The 23039-nt window shown below is 63.0% G+C and overlaps 1 protein-coding gene across 6 annotated transcripts in view; it reads left to right on the top strand.

Annotated features, from left to right (window-relative positions):
• The first annotated feature begins 3495 nt into the window (after positions 1 to 3495).
• The window catches only part of LOC140390589 (uncharacterized), a 149741-nt gene continuing 130197 nt past the window's right edge, over positions 3496 to 23039 (top strand). For 5 of the 6 annotated variants that reach the window (XM_072475801.1, XM_072475798.1, XM_072475799.1 and 2 more), the window contains exon 1: positions 3496 to 3620. In XM_072475801.1, coding sequence (XP_072331902.1) covers positions 3578 to 3620 — 43 coding nt within the window. In that variant the 5' untranslated portion in view covers positions 3496 to 3577. Of the gene's footprint in view, positions 3638 to 23039 lie in introns of all 6 variants that reach the window. The other variant, XM_072475800.1, reaches the window with a different exon arrangement.

The raw sequence follows: 23039 nt of genomic DNA, 5'->3' as shown, positions 1-23039 counted from the left end.
AGGGGGCGGGGACAGTGAGGGAGCGGGGACAGTGAGGGAGCGGGGACAGTGAGGGGGACAGTGAGGGGGCGGGGACAGTGAGGGAGCGGGGTCAGTGAGGGGGCGGGGACAGTGAGGGAGCGGGGTCAGTGAGGGGGCGGGGACAGTGAGGGGGCGGGGTCAGTGAGGGGGCGGGGACAGTGAGGGGGACAGTGAGGGAGCGGGGTCAGTGAGGGGGCGGGGTCAGTGAGGGGGCGGGGACAGTGACGGGGACAGTGAGGGGGCGGGGTCAGTGAGGGGGCGGGGACAGTGAGGGGGCGGGGTCAGTGAGGGAGCGGGGTCAGTGAGGGGGCGGGGTCAGTGAGGGGGTGGGGACAGTGAGGGGGCGGGGACAGTGAGGGGGCGGGGACAGTGTGGGGGCGGGGTCAGTGAGGGGGCGGGGACAGTGAGGGGGCGGGATCAGTCAGGGGGCGGGGTCAGTTAGGGGGCGAGGACAGTGAGGGGGCGGGGACAGTGAGGGGGAGGGGACAGTGAGGGGGCGGGGTCAGTGAGGAGGCGGGGACAGTGAGGGGGCGGGGACAGTGAGGGGACGGGGACAGTGAGGGGGCGGGGTCAGTGAGGGGGAGGGGACAGTGAGGGGGCGGGGACAGTGAGGGGGCGGGGTCAGTGAGGGAGCGGGGACAGTGAGGGGGCGGGGACAGTGAGGGGGCGGGGACAGTGAGGGAGCGGGGTCAGTGAGGGGGCGGGGTCAGTGAGGGAGCGGGGACAGTGAGGGGGCGGGGACAGTGAGGGGGCGGGGACAGTGAGGGAGCGGGGTCAGTGAGGGGGCGGGGTCAGTGAGGGAGCGGGGACAGTGAGGGGGCGGGGACAGTGAGGGGGACAGTGAGGGGGCGGGGACAGTGAGGGGGCGGGGACAGTGAGGGGGCGGGGACAGTGAGGGGGCGGGGACAGTGAGGGGGCGGGGACAGTGGGGGGGCGGGGACAGTGAGGGGGCGGGGACAGTGGGGGGGCGGGGACAGTGAGGGGGCGGGGACAGTGAGGGGGCGGGGACAGTGAGGGGGACAGTGAGGGGGCGGGGACAGTGAGGGGGACAGTGAGGGGGCGGGGACAGTGAGGGGGCGGGGTCAGTGAGGGGGCGGGGACAGTGAGGGGGACAGTGAGGGGGCGGGGACAGTGAGGGAGCGGGGACAGTGAGGGGGCGGGGACAGTGAGGGGGCGGGGTCAGTGAGGGGGCGGGGACAGTGAGGGAGCGGGGTCAGTGAGGGGGCGGGGTCAGTGAGGGGGCGGGGACAGTGAGGGGGCGGGGACAGTGAGGGGGAGGGGACAGTGAGGGAGCGGGGACAGTGAGGGGGCGGGGTCAGTGAGGGGGCGGGGACAGTGAGGGGGCGGGGACAGTGAGGGGGCGGGGTCAGTGAGGGGGCGGGGACAGTGAGGGGGCGGGGACAGTGAGGGGGCGGGGACAGTGAGGGGGCGGGGTCAGTGAGGGGGCGGGGACAGTGAGGGGGCGGGGACAGTGAGGGGGCGGGGTCAGTGAGGGGGCGGGGACAGTGAGGGGGCGGGGACAGTGAGGGGGCGGGGACAGTGAGGGAGCGGGGTCAGTGAGGGGGCGGGGACAGTGAGGGGGAGGGGACAGTGAGGGAGCGGGGTCAGTGAGGGGGCGGGGACAGTGAGGGGGCGGGGACAGTGAGGGGGCGGGGACAGTGAGGGAGCGGGGACAGTGAGGGAGCGGGGACAGTGAGGGGGCGGGGACAGTGAGGGAGCGGGGACAGTGAGGGGGCGGGGTCAGTGAGGGGGACAGTGAGGGGGCGGGGACAGTGAGGGGGCGGGGACAGTGAGGGAGCGGGGACAGTGAGGGGGCGGGGTCAGTGAGGGGGACAGTGAGGGGGCGGGGACAGTGAGGGGGACAGTGAGGGAGCGGGGACAGTGAGGGAGCGGGGTCAGTGAGGGGGCGGGGACAGTGAGGGAGCGGGGTCAGTGAGGGGGCGGGGACAGTGAGGGAGCGGGGACAGTGAGGGGGCGGGGTCAGTGAGGGGGCGGGGACAGTGAGGGGGCGGGGACAGTGAGGGGGCGGGGACAGTGAGGGGGCGGGGTCAGTGAGGGGGCGGGGTCAGTGAGGGGGCGGGGACAGTGAGGGGGCGGGGTCAGTGAGGGGGCGGGGACAGTGAGGGGGCGGGGACAGTGAGGGGGCGGGGACAGTGAGGGAGCGGGGACAGTGAGGGGGCGGGGTCAGTGAGGGGGCGGGGACAGTGAGGGGGCGGGGACAGTGAGGGGGACAGTGAGGGGGACAGTGAGGGGGCGGGGTCAGTGAGGGGGCGGGGACAGTGAGGGGGACAGTGAGGGGGCGGGGACAGTGAGGGGGCGGGGACAGTGAGGGGGACAGTGAGGGAGCGGGGTCAGTGAGGGGGCGGGGACAGTGAGGGGGCGGGGTCAGTGAGGGGGCGGGGACAGTGAGGGAGCGGGGTCAGTGAGGGGGCGGGGACAGTGAGGGGGCGGGGACAGTGAGGGGGCGGGGACAGTGAGGGAGCGGGGTCAGTGAGGGGGCGGGGTCAGTGAGGGGGCGGGGACAGTGAGGGAGCGGGGTCAGTGAGGGGGCGGGGACAGTGAGGGGGCGGGGACAGTGAGGGGGCGGGGACAGTGAGGGGGCGGGGACAGTGAGGGGGACAGTGAGGGGGTGGGGTCAGTGAGGGGGCGGGGTCAGTGAGGGGGCGGGGACAGTGAGGGAGCGGGGTCAGTGAGGGGGCGGGGACAGTGAGGGGGCGGGGTCAGTGAGGGGGCGGGGACAGTGAGGGAGCGGGGACAGTGAGGGGGCGGGGTCAGTGAGGGAGCGGGGACAGTGAGGGGGCGGGGTCAGTGAGGGGGACAGTGAGGGGGCGGGGTCAGTGAGGGAGCGGGGACAGTGAGGGGGCGGGGTCAGTGAGGGGGACAGTGAGGGGGCGGGGTCAGTGAGGGGGACAGTGAGGGGGCGGGGACAGTGAGGGGGCGGGGTCAGTGAGGGGGCGGGGACAGTGAGGGGGCGGGGTCAGTGAGGGGGCGGGGACAGTGAGGGGGCGGGATCAGTCAGGGGGCGGGGTCAGTTAGGGGGCGAGGACAGTGAGGGGGCGGGGACAGTGAGGGGGAGGGGACAGTGAGGGGGCGGGGTCAGTGAGGGGGCGTGGACAGTGAGGGAGCGGGGACAGTGAGGGAGCGGGGACAGTGAGGGGGCGGGGACAGTGAGGGGGCGGGGTCAGTGAGGGGGCGGGGACAGTGAGGGAGCGGGGACAATGAGGGGGCGGGGTCAGTGAGGGGGCGGGGACAGTGAGGGAGCGGGGTCAGTGAGGGGGCGGGGTCAGTGAGGGGCGGGGTCAGTGAGGGGGCGGGGACAGTGAGTGGGCGGGGACAGTGATTGAGCGGGGACAGTGAGGGGGCGGGGTCAGAGAGGGGGCGGGGACAATGAGTGGGCGGGGACAGTGAAGGAGCGGGGACAGTGAGGGGGCGGGGACAGTGAGGGGGCGGGGCGGGGCCGTGGTCAGTGGGCGGGGCCGGGCCGTTGCCTGGGAGACGGCTGCAGCCGCTCTGCTTCCGGTTGGGCCTGTGGGAGCGGCCCGGCCCTGAGGCAGCAATGTGGCTGAGATTGAGCCTGCTCATCACCTCACTGTGCCAGGGTAAGCACTGTACCAGGGTAAGCACTGTGCCAGGGTAAGCACTGTACCAGGGTAAGCACTGTACCAGGGTAAGCACTGTGTCAGGGTAAGCACTGTACCAGAGGGAGCACTGTACCAGGGTAAGCACTGTGCCAGGGTAAGCACTGTGCCAGGGTAAGCAGTGTGCCAGGGTAAGCAGTGTACCAGGGTAAGCACTGTACCAGGGTAAGCACTGTGCCAGGGTGAGCACTGTGCCAGGGTGAGCACTGTGCCAGGGTGAGCACTGTACCAGGGTGAGCACTGTGCCAGGGTGAGCACTGTGCCAGGGTGAGCACTGTACCAGGGTGAGCACTGTGCCAGCGTGAGCACTGTGCCAGGGTAAGCACTGTGCCAGGGTAAGCACTGTACCAGAGGGAGCACTGTACCAGAGGGAGCACTGTACCAGGGTAAGCACTGTGCCAGGGTAAGCACTGTACCAGGGTAAGCACTGTGCCAGGGTAAGCACTGTACCAGGGTAAGCACTGTGCCAGAGGGAGCACTGTGCCAGGGTAAGCACTGTGCCAGGGTAAGCACTGTACCAGGGTAAGCACTGTACCAGGGTAAGCACTGTACCAGGGTGAGCACTGTACCAGGGTGAGCACTGTGCCAGGGTAAGCACTGTACAAGGGTAAGCACTGTGCCAGGGTAAGCACTGTGTCAGGGTAAGCACTGTACCAGGGTAAGCACTGTGCCAGGGTAAGCACTGTACCAGGGTGAGCACTGTGCCAGGGTAAGCACTGTACCAGGGTAAGCACTGTGCCAGGGTAAACACTGTACCAGGGTAAGCACTGTACCAGAGGGAGCACTGTACCAGGGTAAGCACTGTACCAGAGGGAGCACTGTACCAGGGTAAGCACTGTGCCAGGGTAAACACTGTACCAGGGTGAGCACTGTACCAGGGTGAGCACTGTACCAGAGGGAGCACTGTACCAGGGTAAGCACTGTGCCAGGGTAAGCACTGTGCCAGGGTAAGCACTGTACCAGGGTAAGCACTGTGCCAGGGTAAGCACTGTACCAGGGTAAGCACTGTGCCAGGGTAAGCACTGTGTCAGGGTAAGCACTGTATCAGGGTAAGCACTGTACCAGGGTAAGCACTGTGCCAGGGTAAGCACTGTGCCAGGGTAAGCACTGTGCCACGGTAAGCACTGTGCCAGGGTAAGCACTGTACCAGGGTAAGCACTGTGCCAGGGTAAGCACTGTGTCAGGGTAAGCACTGTGTCAGGGTAAGCACTGTGCCAGGGTAAGCACTGTGCCAGGGTAAGCACTGTGCCAGGGTAAGCGCTGTGCCAGGGTAAGCACTGTACCAGGGTAAGCACTGTGCCAGGGTAAGCACTGTGCCAGGGTAAGCACTGTGTCAGGGTAAGCACTGTACCAGGGTAAGCACTGTGCCAGGGTAAGCACTGTACCAGGGGGAGCACTGTACCAGGGTAAGCACTGTGCCAGGGTCAGCACTGTGTCAGGGTAAGCACTGTACCAGGGTAAGCACTGTGCCAGGGTAAGCACTGTACCAGGGGGAGCACTGTACCAGGGTCAGCACTGTACCAGGGTCAGCACTGTACCAGGGTAAGCACTGTACCAGCGTAAGCACTGTGCCAGGGTAAGCACTGTACCAGGGTAAGCACTGTACCAGATTAAGCACTGTACCAGGGTAAGCACTGTGCCAGGGTAAGCACTGTACCAGAGGGAGCACTGTGCCAGGGTAAGCACTGTGCCAGGGTAAGCACTGTGCCAGGGTAAGCACTGTGCCAGGGTAAGCACTGTACCAGGGTGAGCACTGTACCAGGGTGAGCACTGTGCCAGGGTAAGCTCTGTACCAGGGTAAGCACTGTACCAGGGTAAGCACTGTACCAGGGGGAGCACTGTACCAGGGTAAGCACTGTACCAGGGTAAGCACTGTGCCAGTGTAAACACTGTGCCAGAGTAAGCACTGTGCCAGGGTAAGCACTGTGTCAGAGTAAGCACTGTACCAGAGGGAGCACTGTACCAGAGGGGGCACTGTACCAGGGTAAGCACTGTGCCAGGGTAAGCACTGTGCCAGGGTAAACACTGTACCAGGGTAAGCACTGTACCGGGGTAAGCACTGTACCAGGGTAAGCACTGTACCAGAGGGAGCACTGTACCAGAGGGAGCACTGTGCCAGGGTAAGCACTGTGCCAGGGTAAGCACTGTGCCAGGGTAAGCACTGTACCAGGGTAAGCACTGTACCAGGGTAAGAACTGTGCCAGGGTAAGCACTGTGGCAGGGTAAGCACTGTACCAGAGGGAGCACTGTACCAGGGTAAGCACTGTACCAGGGTAAGCACTGTACCAGGGTAAGCACTGTGCCAGGGTAAGCACTGTGCCAGGGTAAGCACTGTACCAGGGTAAGCACTGTACCAGAGGGAGCACTGTGCCAGGGTAAGCACTGTACCAGATGGAGCACTGTGCCAGGGTAAGCACTGTACCAGGGGAAGTACTGTACCAGGGGAAGCACTGTACCAGGGTAAGCACTGTACCAGAGGGAGCACTGTGCCAGGGTAAGCACTGTACCAGAGTAAACACTGTACCAGGGTAAGCACTGTACCAGGGTAAGCACTGTGCCAGGGTAAGCACTGTACCAGAGGGAGCACTGTACCAGGGTAAGCACTGTGCCAGGGTAAGCACTGTACCAGAGGGAGCACTGTGCCAGAGGGAGCACTGTGCCAGGTTAAGCACTGTACCAGAGGGAGCACTGTACCAGAGGGAGCACTGTACCAGAGGGAGCACTGTACCAGAGGGAGCACTGTACCAGGGTAAGCACTGTACCAGGGTAAGCACTGTACCAGAGGGAGCACTGTACCAGAGGGAGCACTGTACCAGGGTAAGCACTGTACCAGGGTAAGCACTGTACCAGAGGGAGCACTGTGCCAGGGTCAGCACTGTGCCAGAGGGAGCACTGTGCCAGAGGGAGCACTGTGCCAGAGGGAGCACTGTGCCAGAGGGAGCCATGTGCCAGAGGGAGCACTGTGCCAGAGGGAGCACTCTGCCAGAGGGAGCACTCTGCCAGAGGGAGCACTGTACCAGAGGGAGCACTGTGCCAGGGTAAGCACTGTGCCAGAGGGAGCACTGTACCAGGGTAAGCTCTGTACCAGAGGGAGCACTGTACCAGAGGGAGCACTGTGCCAGGGTAAGCACTGTGCCAGGGTAAGCGCTGTGCCAGGGTAAGCACTGTACCAGGGGGAGCACTGTGCCAGGGTCAGCACTGTGCCAGGGTAAGCACTGTGCCAGAGGGAGCACTGTGCCAGAGGGAGCACTGTGCCAGAGGGAGCACTGTGCCAGAGGGAGCACTGTGCCAGAGGGAGCACTGTGCCAGAGGGAGCACTGTGCCAGAGGGAGCACTGTGCCAGGGGGAGCACTGTGCCAGGGGGAGCACTGTGCCAGAGGGAGCACCGTGCCAGGGGGAGCACTGTGCCAGGGGAGCACTGTGCCAGGGGAGCACTGTACCTGGGTAAGCACTGTGCCAGGGTAAGCACTGTGCCAGGGTAAGCACTGTGCCAGAGGGAGCACTGTGCCAGAGGGAGCACTGTGCCAGAGGGAGCACTGTGCCAGAGGGAGCACTGTGCCAGGGTAAGCACTGTGCCAGGGTAAGCACTGTGCCAGAGGGAGCACAGTACCAGGGTAAGCACTGTACCAGGGTATGCACTGTGCCAGAGGGAGCACTGTGCCAGAGGGAGCACTGTGCCAGAGGGAGCACTGTGCCAGAGGGAGCACTGTGCCAGAGGGAGCACTGTGCCAGGGTAAGCACTGTACCAGGGTAAGCACTGTGCCAGGGTAAGCACTGTGCCAGGGTAAGCACTGTGCCAGAGGGAGCACTGTACCAGAGGGAGCACTGTGCCAGAGGGAGCACTGTGCCAGGGTAAGCACTGTGCCAGAGGGAGCACTGTACCAGGGTAAGCACTGTGCCAGAGGGAGCACTGTACCAGGGTAAGCACTGTGCCAGAGGGAGCACTGTGCCAGAGGGAGCACTGTGCCAGAGGGAGCACTGTGCCAGAGGGAGCACTGTGCCAGAGGGAGCACTGTGCCAGAGGGAGCACTGTGCCAGAGGGAGCACTGTGCCAGAGGGAGCACTGTGCCAGAGGGAGCACTGTGCCAGAGGGAGCACTGTACCAGGGTAAGCACTTTGCCAGGGTAAGCACTTTGCCAGGGTAAGCACTTTGCCAGGGTAAGCACTGTGCCAGGGTAAGCACTGTGCCAGAGGGAGCACTGTACCAGGGTAAGCGCTGTGCCAGAGTGAGCATTGTGCCAGGGTAAGCATTGTGTCAGGGTAAGCATTGTGCCAGGGTAAGCACTGTGCCAGGGTAAGCACTGTGCCAGGATAAGCACTGTGCCAGAGGGAGCACTGTACCAGGGTAAGCACTGTTCCAGAGGGAGCACTGTGCCAGAGGGAGCACTGTGCCAGGGTAAGCACTTTGCCAGAGGGAGCACTGTACCAGGGTAAGCACTGTGCCAGAGGGAGCACTGTACCAGAGGGAGCACTGTGCCAGGGTAAGCACTGTATCAGGGTAAGCACTGTACCAGGGTAAGCACTGGACCAGGGTAAGCACTGTGCCAGAGGGAGCACTGTACCAGGGTAAGCACTGTACCAGGGTAAGCACTGTACCAGGGTAAGCACTGTTCCAGAGGGAGCACTGTGCCAGAGGGAGCACTGTGCCAGGGTAAGCACTGTACCAGGGTAAGCACTGTACCAGGGTAAGCACTGTGCCAGGGTAAGCACTGTGCCAGAGGGAGCACTGTACCAGAGGGAGCACTGTACCAGAGGGAGCACTGTGCCAGAGGGAGCACTGTGCCAGTGGGAGCACTGTGCCAGTGGGAGCACTGTGCCAGAGGGAGCACTGTACCAGGGTGAGCACTGTGCCAGAGGGAGCACTGTGCCAGGGTAAACACTGTTCCAGACGGAGCACTGTGTCTGGCTAAACACTGTGCCAGAGGGAGCACTGTGCCTGGGTAAGCACTGTGCCAGGGTAAGTACTGTGCCAGGGGGAACACTGTGCCAGAGGGAGCACTGTGTCAGGGTAAGCACTATGCCAGGGTAAGCACTGTGCCAGGGGAGCACTGTGACAGGGGGAGCATTGAGCCAGGGGGAGCACTGTGCCAGGGTAACCACTGTGCCAGAGGGGGCACTGTGCCAGAGGGGGCACTGTGCCAGAGGGGGCACTGTGCCAGAGGGGGCACTGTGCCAGAGGGGGCACTGTGCCAGAGGGGGCACTGTGCCAGAGGGGGCACTGTGCCAGAGGGGGCACTGTGCCAGAGGGGGCACTGTGCCAGAGGGGGCACTGTGCCAGAGGGGGCACTGTGCCAGAGGGGGCACTGTGCCAGAGGGGGCACTGTGCCAGAGGGGGCACTGTGCCAGAGGGGGCACTGTGCCAGAGGGGGCACTGTGCCAGAGGGGGCACTGTGCCGGAGGGGGCACTGTTCTGGAGGGAGCGCTGTGCCAGAGGGAGGGTCACTGCCAGAGGGAGCACCGCCAGAGGAAGCACACCCAGAGGGAGAACTGCCAGAGTATCAGTGTCAGTGGATCAGTGCCAGAGGGAGCACTGTGGCAGAGGGAGCACTGTGGCAGATGGAGCACTGTGGCAGAGGGAGCACTGTGGCAGAGGGAGCACTGTCAGAGGGTCACTGCCAGAGGCATCACTGCCAGAGGGAGCATTGCCATCGGGAGGGTCACTGTAAGAGGGAGGGGCACTGCCAGAGGGGTCACTGCCAGAGGGAGCACTGCCAGAGGGCGCACTGCCAGAGGGAGCATTGCCATCGGGAGGGTCACTGTAAGAGGGAGGGGCACTGCCAGAGGGGCACTGCCAGAGGGGTCACTGCCAGAGGGGTCACTGCCAGAGGGGTCACTGCCAGAGGGCGCACTGCCAGAGGGCGCACTGCCAGAGGGCGCACTGCCAGAGGGCGCACTGCCAGAGGGCGCACTGCCAGAGGGCGCACTGCCAGAGGGCGCACTGCCAGAGGGCGCACTGCCAGAGGGCGCACTGCCAGAGGGCGCACTGCCAGAGGGCGCACTGCCAGAGGGCGCACTGCCAGAGGGCGCACTGCCAGAGGGTCACTGTCAGGGAGCACTCTCAGAGGGAGAACTGTCATAGGGTCACTGCCAGAGAGAGCACTGTGACAGAGGGAGAACTGCCAAAGGGAGAACTGCCAAAGGGAGAACTGCCAGAGGGAGAACTGCCAGAGGGAGAACTGCCAGAGGGAGAACTGCCAGAGGGAGAACTGCCAGAGGGAGAACTGCCAGAGGGAGAACTGCCAGAGGGAGAACTGCCAGAGGGAGCACTGTGGCAGAGGGAGCACTGTGGCAGAGGGAGCACTGTGGCAGAGGGAGCACTGTGGCAGAGGGAGCACTGTGGCAGAGGGTGCACTGTCAGAGGGTGCACTGTCAGAGGGTGCACTGTCAGAGGGTCACTGCCAAAGGGAGGGTCACTGCCAGAGGGTGAGTCACTGCCAGAGGGTGAGTCACTGCCAGAGGGAGGGGCACTGCCAGAGGGAGGGGCACTGCCAGAGGGAGGGGCACTGCCAGAGGGAGGGGCACTGCCAGAGGGAGGGGCACTGCCAGAGGGAGGGGCACTGCCAGAGGGAGGGGCACTGCCAGAGGGCGCACCGCGAGATGGGGCACTGCTGGAGGGTACACTGCTGGAGGGCGCACTGACAGTGGAAGCACTGCCAGATGGGGCACTGCCAGGGGTTGCACTGCCAGAGGGCGCACTGCCAGAGGGCGCACTTCCAGGGGTTGCACTTCCAGGGGTTGCACTTCCAGAAGGGGCACTGCCAGAGGGCAAACTGCCAGGGGAGCACTGCCAGGGGGACAGGGTCACTGCCAGAGGGGGTGTCACTGCCAGGAGGAGGGTCACTACCAGAGAGGGATATCCATGAGGACAGGAACCCACTCTGCTCATGTTCCGGAGACTCCAATTCCTCTCCTCCTTCTCCCGGAGACTCCAATTCACCTCCTCCCTCTCCTGGAGACTCCAATTCCTCCCCTCCCTCTCCCGGAGACTCCAATTCCTCCCCTCCCTCTCCCAGAGACTCCAATACCCCACCTCCCTCTCCCGGAGACCCCAATTCCCCACCTCCCTCTCCCAGAGACTCCAATTCGCCTCCTCCCTCTCCCAGAGACTCCAATTCCCCTCCTCCCTCTCCCAGAGACTCCAATTCCTCCCCTCCCTCTCCCAGAGACTCCAATTCGCCTCCTCCCTCTCCCGGAGACTCCAATTCCCCTCCTCCCTCTCCCGGAGACTCCAATTCCCCTCCTCCCTCTCCCGGAGACTCCAATTCCCCACCTCCCTCTCCCAGAGACTCCAATTCCAAACCTCCCTCTCCCAGACACTCCAATTCCTCCCCTCCCTCTCCCGGAGACTCCAATTCCCCTCCTCCCTCTCCCGGAGACTCCAATTCCTCCCCTCCCTCTCCCGGAGACTCCAATTCCCCTCCTCCCTCTCCCGGAGATTCCAATTCACCTCCTCCCTCTCCCGGAGATTCCAATTCACCTCCTCCCTCTCCCAGAGATTGCAATTCCCCTCCTCCCTCTCCTGGATACTCCAATTCCAAACGTCCCTCTCCCGGAGACTCCAATTCCTCCCCTCCCTCTCCCGGAGACTCCAATTCCACCCCTCCCTCTCCCGGAGACTCCAATGCCTCCCCTCCCTCTCCCGGAGACTCCAATTCCTCCCTTCCCTCTCCCGGACACTCCAATTCCTCCCCTCCCTGTCCCGGGACTCCAATTCCCCTCCTCCCTGTCCCGGAGACTCCAATTCCCCTCCTCCCTGTCCCGGAGACTCCAATTCCCCTCCTCCCTCTCCCAGAGACTCCAATTCCCCACCTCCCTCTCCCAGAGACTCCAATTCCAAACCTCCCTCTCCCGGAGACTCCAATTCCCCTCCTCCCTGCCCCGGAGACTCCAATTCCTCCACTCCCTCTCTCGGAGACACCAATTCGCCTCCTCACTCTCCCGGAGATTCCAATTCTGCTCCTCCCTCTCCCGGAGACTCGAATTCCTCCCCTCCCACTTCCGGAGACTCGAGTTCCCCTCCTCCCTCTCCCAGAGACTCCAATTCCCCACCTCCCTCTCCCAGAGACTCCAATTCCAAACCTCCCTCTCCCGGAGACTCTAATTCCTCCCCTCCATCTCCCGGAGACTCCAATTCCTCCCCTCCCTCTCCCGGAGACTCCAATTCCTCCCCTCCCTCTCCCGGACACTCCAATTCCTCCCCTCCCTCTCCCAGAGACTCCAATTCCTCCCCTCCCTCTCCCGGAGACTCCAATTCACCTCCTCCCTCTCCCGGAGACTCCAATTCACCTCCTCCCTCTCCCGGAGGCTCCAATTCACCTCCTCCCTCTCCCAGAGTCTCCAATTCCCCACTTCCCTCTCCCGGAGACTCCAATCCCTCCCCTCCGTCTCCCGGAGACTCCAATTCACCTCCTCCCTCTCCCGGAGACACCAATTCCTCCCCTCCCTCTCCGGACACTCCAATTCCCCTCCTCCCTCTCCCGGAGACTCCAATTCCCCTCCTCCCTCTCCCGGTGACTCCAATTCCTCCCCTCCCTCTCCCGGAGACTCCAATTCCTCCACTCCCTCTCCCGGAGACTCCAATGCCTCCCCTCCCTCACCCGGAGACTCCAATTCCTCCCTTCCCTCTCCCGGACACACCAATTCCTCCCCTCCCTGTCCCGGAGACTCCAATTCCCCTCCTCCCTCTCCCAGAGACTCCAATTCCCCACCTCCCTCTCCCAGAGACTCCAATTCCAAACCTCCCTCTCCCGGACACTCCAATTCCTCCCCTCCCTCTCCCGGAGACTCCAATTCCCCACTTCCCTCTCCCGGAACCTTAAATTCACCCCCCCTCCCTCTCCCAGAGATTCCAATTCACCTCCTCCCTCTCCCAGAGACTCCAATTCTCCACCTCCCTCTCCCAGAGACTCCAATTCCCCACTTCCCTCTCCCAGAGACTCCAATTCCACTCCTCCCTCTCCCGGAGACTCCAAGTCCTCCCCTCCCTCTCCCGGAGACTCCAAGTCCTCCCCTCCCTCTCCCGGAGACTCCAGTTCACCTCCTCCCTCTCCCGGACACTCCAATTCACCTCCCTCTCCCGGAGACTCCAATTCCCCTCCTCCCTCTCCCGGAGACTCCAATTCCTCCCCTCCCTCTCCCGGACACTCCAATTCACCTCCTCCCTCTCCCGGAGACTCCAATTCCTCCCCTCCCTCTCCCGGACACTCCAATTCCTCCCCTCCCTCTCCCAGAGACTCCAATTCCTCCCCTCCCTCTCCCGGAGACTCCAAGTCCTCCCCTCCCTCTCCCGGAGACTCCAGTTCACCTCCTCCCTCTCCCGGACACTCCAATTCACCTCCTCCCTCTCCCGGAGACTCCAATTCCTCCCCTCCCTCTCCCAGAGACTCCAATTCCTCCCCTCCCTCTCCCAGAGACTCCATTTCACCTCCTCCCTCTCCCGGAGACTCCAATTACTCCCCTCCGTCTCCCGGAGACTCCAATTCACCTCCTCCCTCTCCCAGACACTCCAAATCCTCCGCTCCCTCTCCCGGAGACACCAATTCGCCTCCTCCCTCTCCCGGAGACTCCAATTCCTCCCCTCCCTCTCCCGGAGTCTCCAATTCCCCTCCTCCCTCTCCCGGAGACTCCAATTCCTCCCCTCCTTCTCCCGGAGACTCCAATTCCTCCCCTCCCTCTCCCGGAGACTCCAATTCCTCCCCTCCCTCTCCCGGACGTGCCAATTCCTCCCCTCCCTCTCCCAGACACTCCAGTTCCTCCCCTCTCCAATTCACCTCCTCCCTCTCCCGGAGACTCCAATTCCCCTCCTCCCTCTCCCGGAGACTCTAATTCCTCCCCTCCATCTCCCGGAGACTCTAATTCCTCCCCTCCATCTCCCGGAGACTCCAATTCCTCCCCTCCCTCTCCCGGAGACTCCAATTCCTCCCCTCCCTCTCCCTGAGACTCCAATTCACCTCCTCCCTCTCCCGGAGGCTCCAATTCACCTCCTCCCTCTCCCAGAGTCTCCAATTCCCCACTTCCCTCTCCCGGAGACTCCAATCCCTCCCCTCCGTCTCCCGGAGACTCCAATTCACCTCCTCCCTCTCCCGGAGACACCAATTCCTCCCCTCCCTCTCCGGACACTCCAATTCCTCCCCTCCCACTCCCGGAGACTCCAATTCCCCTCCTCCCTCTCCCGGAGACTCCAATTCCCATCTTCCCTCTCCCGGAGACTCCAATGCCTCCCCTACCTCTCCCGGAGACTCCAATGCCTCCCCTCCCTCTCCCGGAGACTCCAATTCCTCCCCTCCCTCTCCCGGACACGCCAATTCCCCTCCTCCCTCTCCCGGAGACTCCAATTCCCCTCCTCCCTCTCCTGGTGACTCCAATTCCTCCCCTCCCTCTCCCGGAGACTCCAATTCCTCCCCTCCCTCTCCCGGAGACTCCAATGCCTCCCCTCCCTCTCCCGGAGACTCCAATGCCTCCCATCCCTCTCCCAGAGACTCCAATTCCTCCCTTCCCTCTCCCGGACACTCCAATTCCTCCCCTCCCTGTCCCGGAGACTCCAATTCCCCTCCTCCCTCTCCCAGAGACTCCAATTCCCCACCTCCCTCTCCCAGAGTCTCCAATTCCAAACCTCCCTCTCCCGGACACTCCAATTCCTCCCCTCCCTCTCCCGGAGACTCCAATTCCCCTCCTCCCTCTCCCAGAGATTCCAATTCACCTTCTCCCTCTCCCAGAGACTCCAATTCTCCACCTCCCTCTCCCAGAGACTCCAATTCCCCACTTACCTCTCCCGGAACCTTAAATTCACCTCCCCTCCCTCTCCCAGAGACTCCAATTCCACTCCTCCCTCTCCCGGAGACTCCAAGTCCTCCCCTCCCTCTCCCGGAGACTCCAAGTCCTCCCCTCCCTCTCCCGGAGACTCCAAGTCCTCCCCTCCCTCTCCCGGAGACTCCAAGTCCTCCCCTCCCTCTCCCGGACACTCCAGTTCACCTCCTCCCTCTCCCGGACACTCCAATTCACCTCCTCCCTCTCCCGGAGACTCCAATTCCTCCCCTCCCTCTCCCGGACACTCCAATTCACCTCCTCCCTCTCCCGGAGACTCCAATTCCTCCCCTCCCTCTCCCGGACACTCCAATTCCTCCCCTCCCTCTCCCAGAGACTCCAATTCCTCCCCTCCCTCTCCCAGAGCCTCCATTTCACCTCCTCCCTCTCCCGGAGACTCCAATTACTCCCCTCCGTCTCCCGGAGACTCCAAGTCCTCCCCTCCCTCTCCCGGAGACTCCAGTTCACCTCCTCCCTCTCCCGGACACTCCAATTCACCTCCTCCCTCTCCCGGAGACTCCAATTCCTCCCCTCCCTCTCCCGGACACTCCAATTCCTCCCCTCCCTCTCCCAGAGACTCCAATTCCTCCTCTCCCTCTCCCAGAGACTCCATTTCACCTCCTCCCTCTCCCGGAGACTCCAATTACTCCCCTCCGTCTCCCGGAGACTCCAATTCACCTCCTCCCTCTCCCAGACACTCCAAATCCTCCGCTCCCTCTCCCGGAGACACCAATTCGCCTCCTCCCTCTCCCGGAGACTCCAATTCCTCCCCTCCCTCTCCCGGAGTCTCCAATTCCCCTCCTCCCTCTCCCGGAGACTCCAATTCCTCCCCTCCCTCTCCCGGAGACTCCAAGTCCTCCCCTCCCTCTCCCGGAGACTCCAGTTCACCTCCTTCCTCTCCCGGACACTCCAATTCACCTCCCTCTCCCGGAGACTCCAATTCCCCTCCTCCCTCTCCCGGACACTCCAATTCACCTCCTCCCTCTCCCGGAGACTCCAATTCCTCCCCTCCCTCTCCCGGACACTCCAATTCCTCCCCTCCCTCTCCCAGAGACTCCAATTCCTCCCCTCCCTCTCCCGGAGACTCCAAGTCCTCCCCTCCCTCTCCCGGAGACTCCAGTTCACCTCCTCCCTCTCCCGGACACTCCAATTCACCTCCTCCTTCTCCCGGAGACTCCAATTCCTCCCCTCCCTCTCCCGGACACTCCAATTCCTCCCCTCCCTCTCCCGGACACTCCAATTCCTCCCCTGCCTCTCCCGGACACTCCAATTCCTCCCCTCCCTCACCCAGAGACTCCAATTCCTCCTCTCCCTCTCCCAGAGACTCCATTTCACCTCCTCCCTCTCCCGGAGACTCCAATTACTCCCCTCCGTCTCCCGGAGACACCAATTCGCCTCCTCCCTCTCCCGGAGACTCCAATTCCTCCCCTCCCTCTCCCGGAGTCTCCAATTCCCCTCCTCCCTCTCCCGGAGACTCCAATTCCTCCCCTCCCTCTCCCGGAGACTCCAATTCCTCCCCTCCCTCTCCCGGAGACTCCAATTCCTCCCCTCCCTCTCCCGGACACGCCAATTCCTCCCCTCCCTCTCCCAGACACTCCAATTCCAAACCTCCCTCTCCCGGAGACTCTAATTCACCTCCTCCCTGTCCTGGACACTCTAATTCCCCTCCTCCCTCTGCCGGAGACTCCAATTCCTCCCCTCCCTCTCCCGGAGACCAAAATCCTCCTTTCCCTCTCCCGGAGACTCCAATTCCTCCCCTCCCTCTCCCAGAGACTCCAATTCGCCTCCTCCCTCTCCCTGAGACTCCAATTCCCCTCCTCCCTCTCTCGGAGACTCGAATTCCCCTCCTCCCTCTCCCGGAGATTCCAATTCACCTCCTCCCTCTCCCAGAGATTCCAATTCACCTCCTCCCTCTCCCAGAGACTCCAATTCACCTCCTCCCTCTCCCGGAGACTCCAATTCCTCCCCTCCCTCTCCCGGACACTCCAATTCCTCCCCTCCCTCTCCAAGAGACTCCAATTCCTCCCCTCCCGCTCCCAGAGACTCCATTTCACCTCCTCCCTCTCTCGGAGACTCCAATTACTCCCCTCCGTCTCCCGGAGACTCCAATTCACCTCCTCCCTCTCCCAGACACTCCAAATCCTCCGCTCCCTCTCCCGGAGACACCAATTCGCCTCCTCCCTCTCCCGGAGACTCCAATTCCTCCCCTCCCTCTCCCGGAGTCTCCAATTCCCCTCCTCCCTCTCCCGGAGACTCCAATTCCTCCCCTCCCTCTCCCGGAGACTCCAATTCCTCCCCTCCCTCTCCCGGACACTCCAATTCCTCCCTTCCCTCTCCCAGACACTCCAATTCCTCCCCTCTCCAATTCACCTCCTCCCTCTCCCGGAGACTCCAATTCCCCTCCTCCCTCTCCCGGAGACTCCAAGTCCTCCCCTCCCTCTCCCGGAGACTCCAATTCCCCTCCTCCCTCTCCCGGAGACTCCAATTCCAAACCTCCCTCTCCCGGAGACTCCAATTCACCTCCTCCCTCTCCCGGACACTCCAATTCCCCTCCTCCCTCTGCCGGAGACTCCAATTCCTCCCCTCCCTCTCCCGGAGACCAAAATCCTCCTTTACCTCTCCCGGAGACTCCAATTCCTCCCCTCCCTCTCCCAGAGACTCCAATTCGCCTCCTCCCTCTCCCGGAGACTCCAATTCCCCTCCTCCCTCTCCCGGAGACTCCAATTCCCCTCCTCCCTCTCCCGGAGATTCCAATTCACCTCCTCCCGCTCCCGGAGACTCCAAGTCCTCCCCTCCGTGTCCCGGAGACTCCAATTCCTCCCCTCCCTCTCCCGGAGACTCCAATTCCTCCCCTCCCTCTCTCGGAGACTCCAATTCCCCACCTCCCTCTCCCGGAGACTCCAATTCCCCTCCTCCCTCTCCCGGAGACTCCAATTCCCCTCCTCCCTCTCCCGGAGACTCCAATTCCCCACCTCCCTCTCCCGGAGACTCCAATTCCCCTCCTCCCTCTCCCGGACACTCCAATTCCTCCCCTCCCTCTCCCAGAGACTCCAATTACTCCCCTCCCTCTCCCAGAGACTCCAATTCACCTCCTCCCTCTCCCGGACACTCCAATTCACCTCCTCCCTCTCCCGGAGACTCCAATTCCCCTCCTCCATGCCCCGGAGACTCGAATTCCTCCCCTCCCTCTCCCGGAGACACCAATTCCCCTCCTCCCTCTCCTGGAGATTCCAATTCATCTCCTCCCTTTCCCGGAGACTCCAATCCTCCCCTCCCTCTCCCGGAGACTCCAAGTCCTCCCCTCCCTCTCCCGGAGACTCCAATTCCCCACCTCCCTCTCCCAGAGACTCCAATTCCAAACCTCCCTCTCCCGGAGACTCCAATTCTCCTCCTCCCTCTCCCAGAGACTCCAATGCCTCCCCTCTCTCTCCCGGAGACTCCAATTCCTCCCCTCCCTCTCTCGGAGACTCCAATTCCCCACCTCCCTCTCCCGGAGACTCCAATTCCCCTCCTCCCTCTCCCGGACACTCCAATTCCTCCCCTCCCTCTCCCAGAGACTCCAATTACTCCCCTCCCTCTCCCAGAGTCTCCAATTCACCTCCTCCCTCTCCCGGACACTCCAATTCACCTCCTCCCTCTCCCGGAGACTCCAATTCTCCTCCTCCCTGCCCCGGAGACTCCAATTCCTCCCCTCCCTCTCCCGGAGACACCAATTCCCCTCCTCCCTCTCCTGGAGATTCCAATTCACCTCCTCCCTTTCCCGGAGACTCCAATCCTCCCCTCCCTCTACCGGAGACTCCAAGTCCTCCCCTCCCTCTCCCGGAGACTCCAATTCCCCTCCTCCCTCTCCCGGAGACTCCAATTCCCCACCTCCCTCTCCCAGAGACTCCAATTCCCCTCCTCCCTCTCCCGGAGACTCCAATTCCCCTCCTCCCTCTCCCGGAGACTCCAATTCACCTCCTCCCTCTCCCGGAGACTCCAATTCCCCTCCTCCCTGCCCCGGAGACTCCAATTCCTCCCCTCCCTCTCCCGGAGACTCCAGTTCACCTCCTCCCTCTCCCGGAGACTCCAATTCCTCCCCTCCCTCTCCCGGACATTCCAATTCCTCCCCTCCCTCTCCCAGAGACTCCAATTCCTTCCCTCCCTCTCCCAGAGACTCCAATTCCCGTCCTCCCCCTCCCGGAGACTCCAATTCCTCCCCTCCCTCTCCTGGAGTCTCCAATTCCCCTCCTCCCTCTCCCAGAGACTCCAATTCCCGTCCTCCCCCTCCCGGAGACTCCAATTCCTCCCCTCCCTCTCCCGGACACTCCAATTCCTCCCCTCTCCAATTCACCTCCTCCCTCTCCCGGAGACTCCAATTCCCCTCCTCCCTCTCCCAGAGACTCCAATTCCTCCCCTCCCTCTCCCGGAGACTCCAATTCCCCTCCTCCCTCTCCCGGAGACTCCAATTCCAAACCTCCCTCTCCCGGAGACTCCAATTCACCTCCTCCCTCTCCCGGAGACTCCAATTCCTCCCCTCCCTCTCCCGGACACTCCAATTCACCTCCTCCCTCTCCCGGAGACTCCAATTCCTCCCCTCCATCTCCCGGACACTCCAATTCACCTCCTCCCTCTCCCGGAGACTCCAATTCCTCCCCTCCCTCTCCCGGACACTCCAATTCCTCCCCTCCCTCTCCCAGAGACTCCAATTCCTCCCCTCCCTCTCCCAGAGACTCCATTTCACCTCCTCCCTCTCCCGGAGACTCCAATTACTCCCCTCCGTCTCCCGGAGACTCCTATTCACCTCCTCCCTCTCCCAGACACTCCAAATCCTCCGCTCCCTCTCCCGGAGACACCAATTCGCCTCCTCCCTCTCCCGGAGACTCCAATTCCTCCCCTCCCTCTCCCGGAGTCTCCAATTCCCCACCTCCCTCTCCCGGAGACTCCAATTCCTCCCCTCCCTCTCCCGGAGACTCCAATTCCTCCCCTCCCTCTCCCGGAGACTCCAATTCCTCCCCTCCCTCTCCCGGACACGCCAATTCCTCCCCTCCCTCTCCCAGACACTCCAGTTCCTCCCCTCTCCAATTCACCTCCTCCCTCTCCCGGAGACTCCAATTCCCCTCCTCCCTCTCCCGGAGACTCTAATTCCTCCCCTCCATCTCCCGGAGACTCCAATTCCTCCCCTCCCTCTCCCGGAGACTCCAATTCCTCCCCTCCCTCTCCCGGAGACTCCAATTCACCTCCTCCCTCTCCCGGAGGCTCCAATTCACCTCCTCCCTCTCCCAGAGTCTCCAATTCCCCACTTCCCTCTCCCGGAGACTCCAATCCCTCCCCTCCGTCTCCCGGAGACTCCAACTCACCTCCTCCCTCTCCCGGAGACACCAATTCCTCCCCTCCCTCTCCGGACACTCCAATTCCTCCCCTCCCACTCCCGGAGACTCCAATTTACTCCTCCCTCTCCCGGAGACTCCAATTCCTCCCCTCCCTCTCCCGGACACGCCAATTCCCCTCCTCCCTCTGCCGGAGACTCCAATTCCCCTCCTCCCTCTCCTGGTGACTCCAATTCCTCCCCTCCCTCTCCCGGAGACTCCAATTCCTCCCCTCCCTCTCCCGGAGACTCCAATGCCTCCCCTCCCTCTCCCGGAGACTCCAATGCCTCCCCTCCCTCTCCCGGAGACTCCAATTCCTCCCTTCCCTCTCCCGGACACTCCAATTCCTCCCCTCCCTGTCCCGGAGACTCCAATTCCCCTCCTCCCTCTCCCAGAGACTCCAATTCCCCACATCCCTCACCCAGAGTCTCCAATTCCAAACCTCCCTCTCCCGGACACTCCAATTCCTCCCCTCCCTCTCCCGGAGACTCCAATTCCCCTCCTCCCTCTCCCAGAGATTCCAATTCACCTCCTCCCTCTCCCAGAGACTCCAATTCTCCACCTCCCTCTCCCAGAGACTCCAATTCCCCACTTACCTCTCCCGGAACCTTAAATTCACCTCCCCTCCCTCTCCCAGAGACTCCAATTCCACTCCTCCCTCTCCCGGAGACTCCAAGTCCTCCCCTCCCTCTCCCGGAGACTCCAAGTCCTCCCCTCCCTCTCCCGGAGACTCCAAGTCCTCCCCTCCCTCTCCCGGACACTCCAGTTCACCTCCTCCCTCTCCCGGACACTCCAATTCCCCTCCTCCCTCTCCCGGAGACTCCAATTCCTCCCCTCCCTCTCCCGGACACTCCAATTCACCTCCTCCCTCTCCCGGAGACTCCAATTCCTCCCCTCCCTCTCCCGGACACTCCAATTCCTCCCCTCCCTCTCCCAGAGACTCCAATTCCTCGCCTCCCTCTCCCAGAGCCTCCATTTCACCTCCTCCCTCTCCCGGAGACTCCAATTACTCCCCTCCGTCTCCCGGAGACTCCAAGTCCTCCCCTCCCTCTCCCGGAGACTCCAATTCCTCCCCTCCCTCTCCCGGAGACTCCAGTTCACCTCCTCCCTCTCCCGGACACTCCAATTCACCTCCTCCCTCCCGCGGAGACTCCAATTCCTCCCCTCCCTCTCCCGGACACTCCAATTCCTCCCCTCCCTCTCCCAGAGACTCCAATTCCTCCTCTCCCTCTCCCAGAGACTCCATTTCACCTCCTCCCTCTCCCGGAGACTCCAATTACTCCCCTCCGACTCCCGGAGACTCCAATTCACCTCCTCCCTCTCCCAGACACTCCAAATCCTCCGCTCCCTCTCCCGGAGACACCAATTCGCCTCCTCCCTCTCCCGGAGACTCCAATTCCTCCCCTCCCTCTCCCGGAGTCTCCAATTCCCCTCCTCCCTCTCCCGGAGACTCCAATTCCTCCCCTCCCTCTCCCGGAGACTCCAATTCCTCCCCTCCCTCTCCCGGAGACTCCAATTCCTCCCCTCCCTCTCCCGGACACGCCAATTCCTCCCCTCCCTCTCCCAGACACTCCAATTCCTCCCCTCTCCAATTCACCTCCTCCCTCTCCCGGAGACTCCAATTCCCCTCCTCCCTCTCCCGGAGACTCCAATTCCTCCCCTCCCTCTCCCGGAGACTCCAATTCCCCTCCTCCCTCTCCCGGAGACTCCAATTCCAAACCTCCCTCTCCCGGAGACTCTAATTCACCTCCTCCCTCTCCTGGACACTCCAATTCCCCTCCTCCCTCTGCCGGAGACTCCAATTCCTCCCCTCCCTCTCCCGGAGACCAAAATCCTCCTTTCCCTCTCCCGGAGACTCCAATTCCTCCCCTCCCTCTCCCTGAGACTCCAATTCCCCTCCTCCCTCTCTCGGAGACTCGAATTCCCCTCCTCCCTCTCCCGGAGATTCCAATTCACCTCCTCCCTCTCCCAGAGATTCCAATTCACCTCCTCCCTCTCCCAGAGACTCCAATTCTCCACCTCCCTCTCCCAGAGACTCCAATTCCCCACTTCCCTCTCCCGGAACCTCAAATTCACCTCCCCTCCCTCTCCCAGAGACTCCAATTCCACTCCTCCCTCTCCCGGAGACTCCAAGTCCTCCCCTCCCTCTCCCGGAGACTCCAAGTCCTCCCCTCCCTCTCCCGGAGCCTCCAGTTCACCTCCTCCCTCTCCCGGACACTCCAATTCACCTCCTCCCTCTCCCGGAGACTCCAATTCCTCCCCTCCCTCTCCCGGACACTCCAATTCCTCCCCTCCCTCTCCAAGAGACTCCAATTCCTCCCCTCCCGCTCCCAGAGACTCCATTTCACCTCCTCCCTCTCCCGGAGACTCCAATTACTCCCCTCCGTCTCCCGGAGACTCCAATTCACCTCCTCCCTCTCCCAGACACTCCAAATCCTCCGCTCCCTCTCCCGGAGACACCAATTCGCCTCCTCCCTCTCCCGGAGACTCCAATTCCTCCCCTCCCTCTCCCGGAGTCTCCAATTCCCCTCCTCCCTCTCCCGGAGACTCCAATTCCTCCCCTCCCTCTCCCGGAGACTCCAATTCCTCCCCTCCCTCTCCCGGACACTCCAATTCCTCCCCTCCCTCTCCCAGACACTCCAATTCCTCCCCTCTCCAATTCACCTCCTCCCTCTCCCGGAGACTCCAATTCCTCTCCTCCCTCTCCCGGAGACTCCAAGTCCTCCCCTCCCTCTCCCGGAGACTCCAATTCCCCTCCTCCCTCTCCCGGAGACTCCAATTCCAAACCTCCCTCTCCCGGAGACTCCAATTCACCTCCTCCCTCTCCCGGACACTCCAATTCCCCTCCTCCCTCTGCCGGAGACTCCAATTCCTCCCCTCCCTCTCCCGGAGACCAAAATCCTCCTTTACCTCTCCCGGAGACTCCAATTCCTCCCCTCCCTCTCCCAGAGACTCCAATTCGCCTCCTCCCTCTCCCGGAGACTCCAATTCCCCTCCTCCCTCTCCCGGAGACTCCAATTCCCCTCCTCCCTCTCCCGGAGATTCCAATTCACCTCCTCCCGCTCCCGGAGACTCCAAGTCCTCCCCTCCCTGTCCCGGAGACTCCAATTCCTCCCCTCCCTCTCCCGGAGACTCCAATTCCTCCCCTCCCTCTCTCGGAGACTCCAATTCCCCACCTCCCTCTCCCGGAGACTCCAATTCCCCTCCTCCCTCTCCCGGAGACTCCAAT

This window comes from Scyliorhinus torazame, chromosome 14 (genome assembly GCF_047496885.1).
Source record: "Scyliorhinus torazame isolate Kashiwa2021f chromosome 14, sScyTor2.1, whole genome shotgun sequence".
Taxonomy (NCBI): domain Eukaryota; kingdom Metazoa; phylum Chordata; class Chondrichthyes; order Carcharhiniformes; family Scyliorhinidae; genus Scyliorhinus; species Scyliorhinus torazame.
The sequence above is the reverse complement of the archived record's forward strand: the minus strand, read 5'-3'. Positions and strand labels throughout refer to the sequence as shown.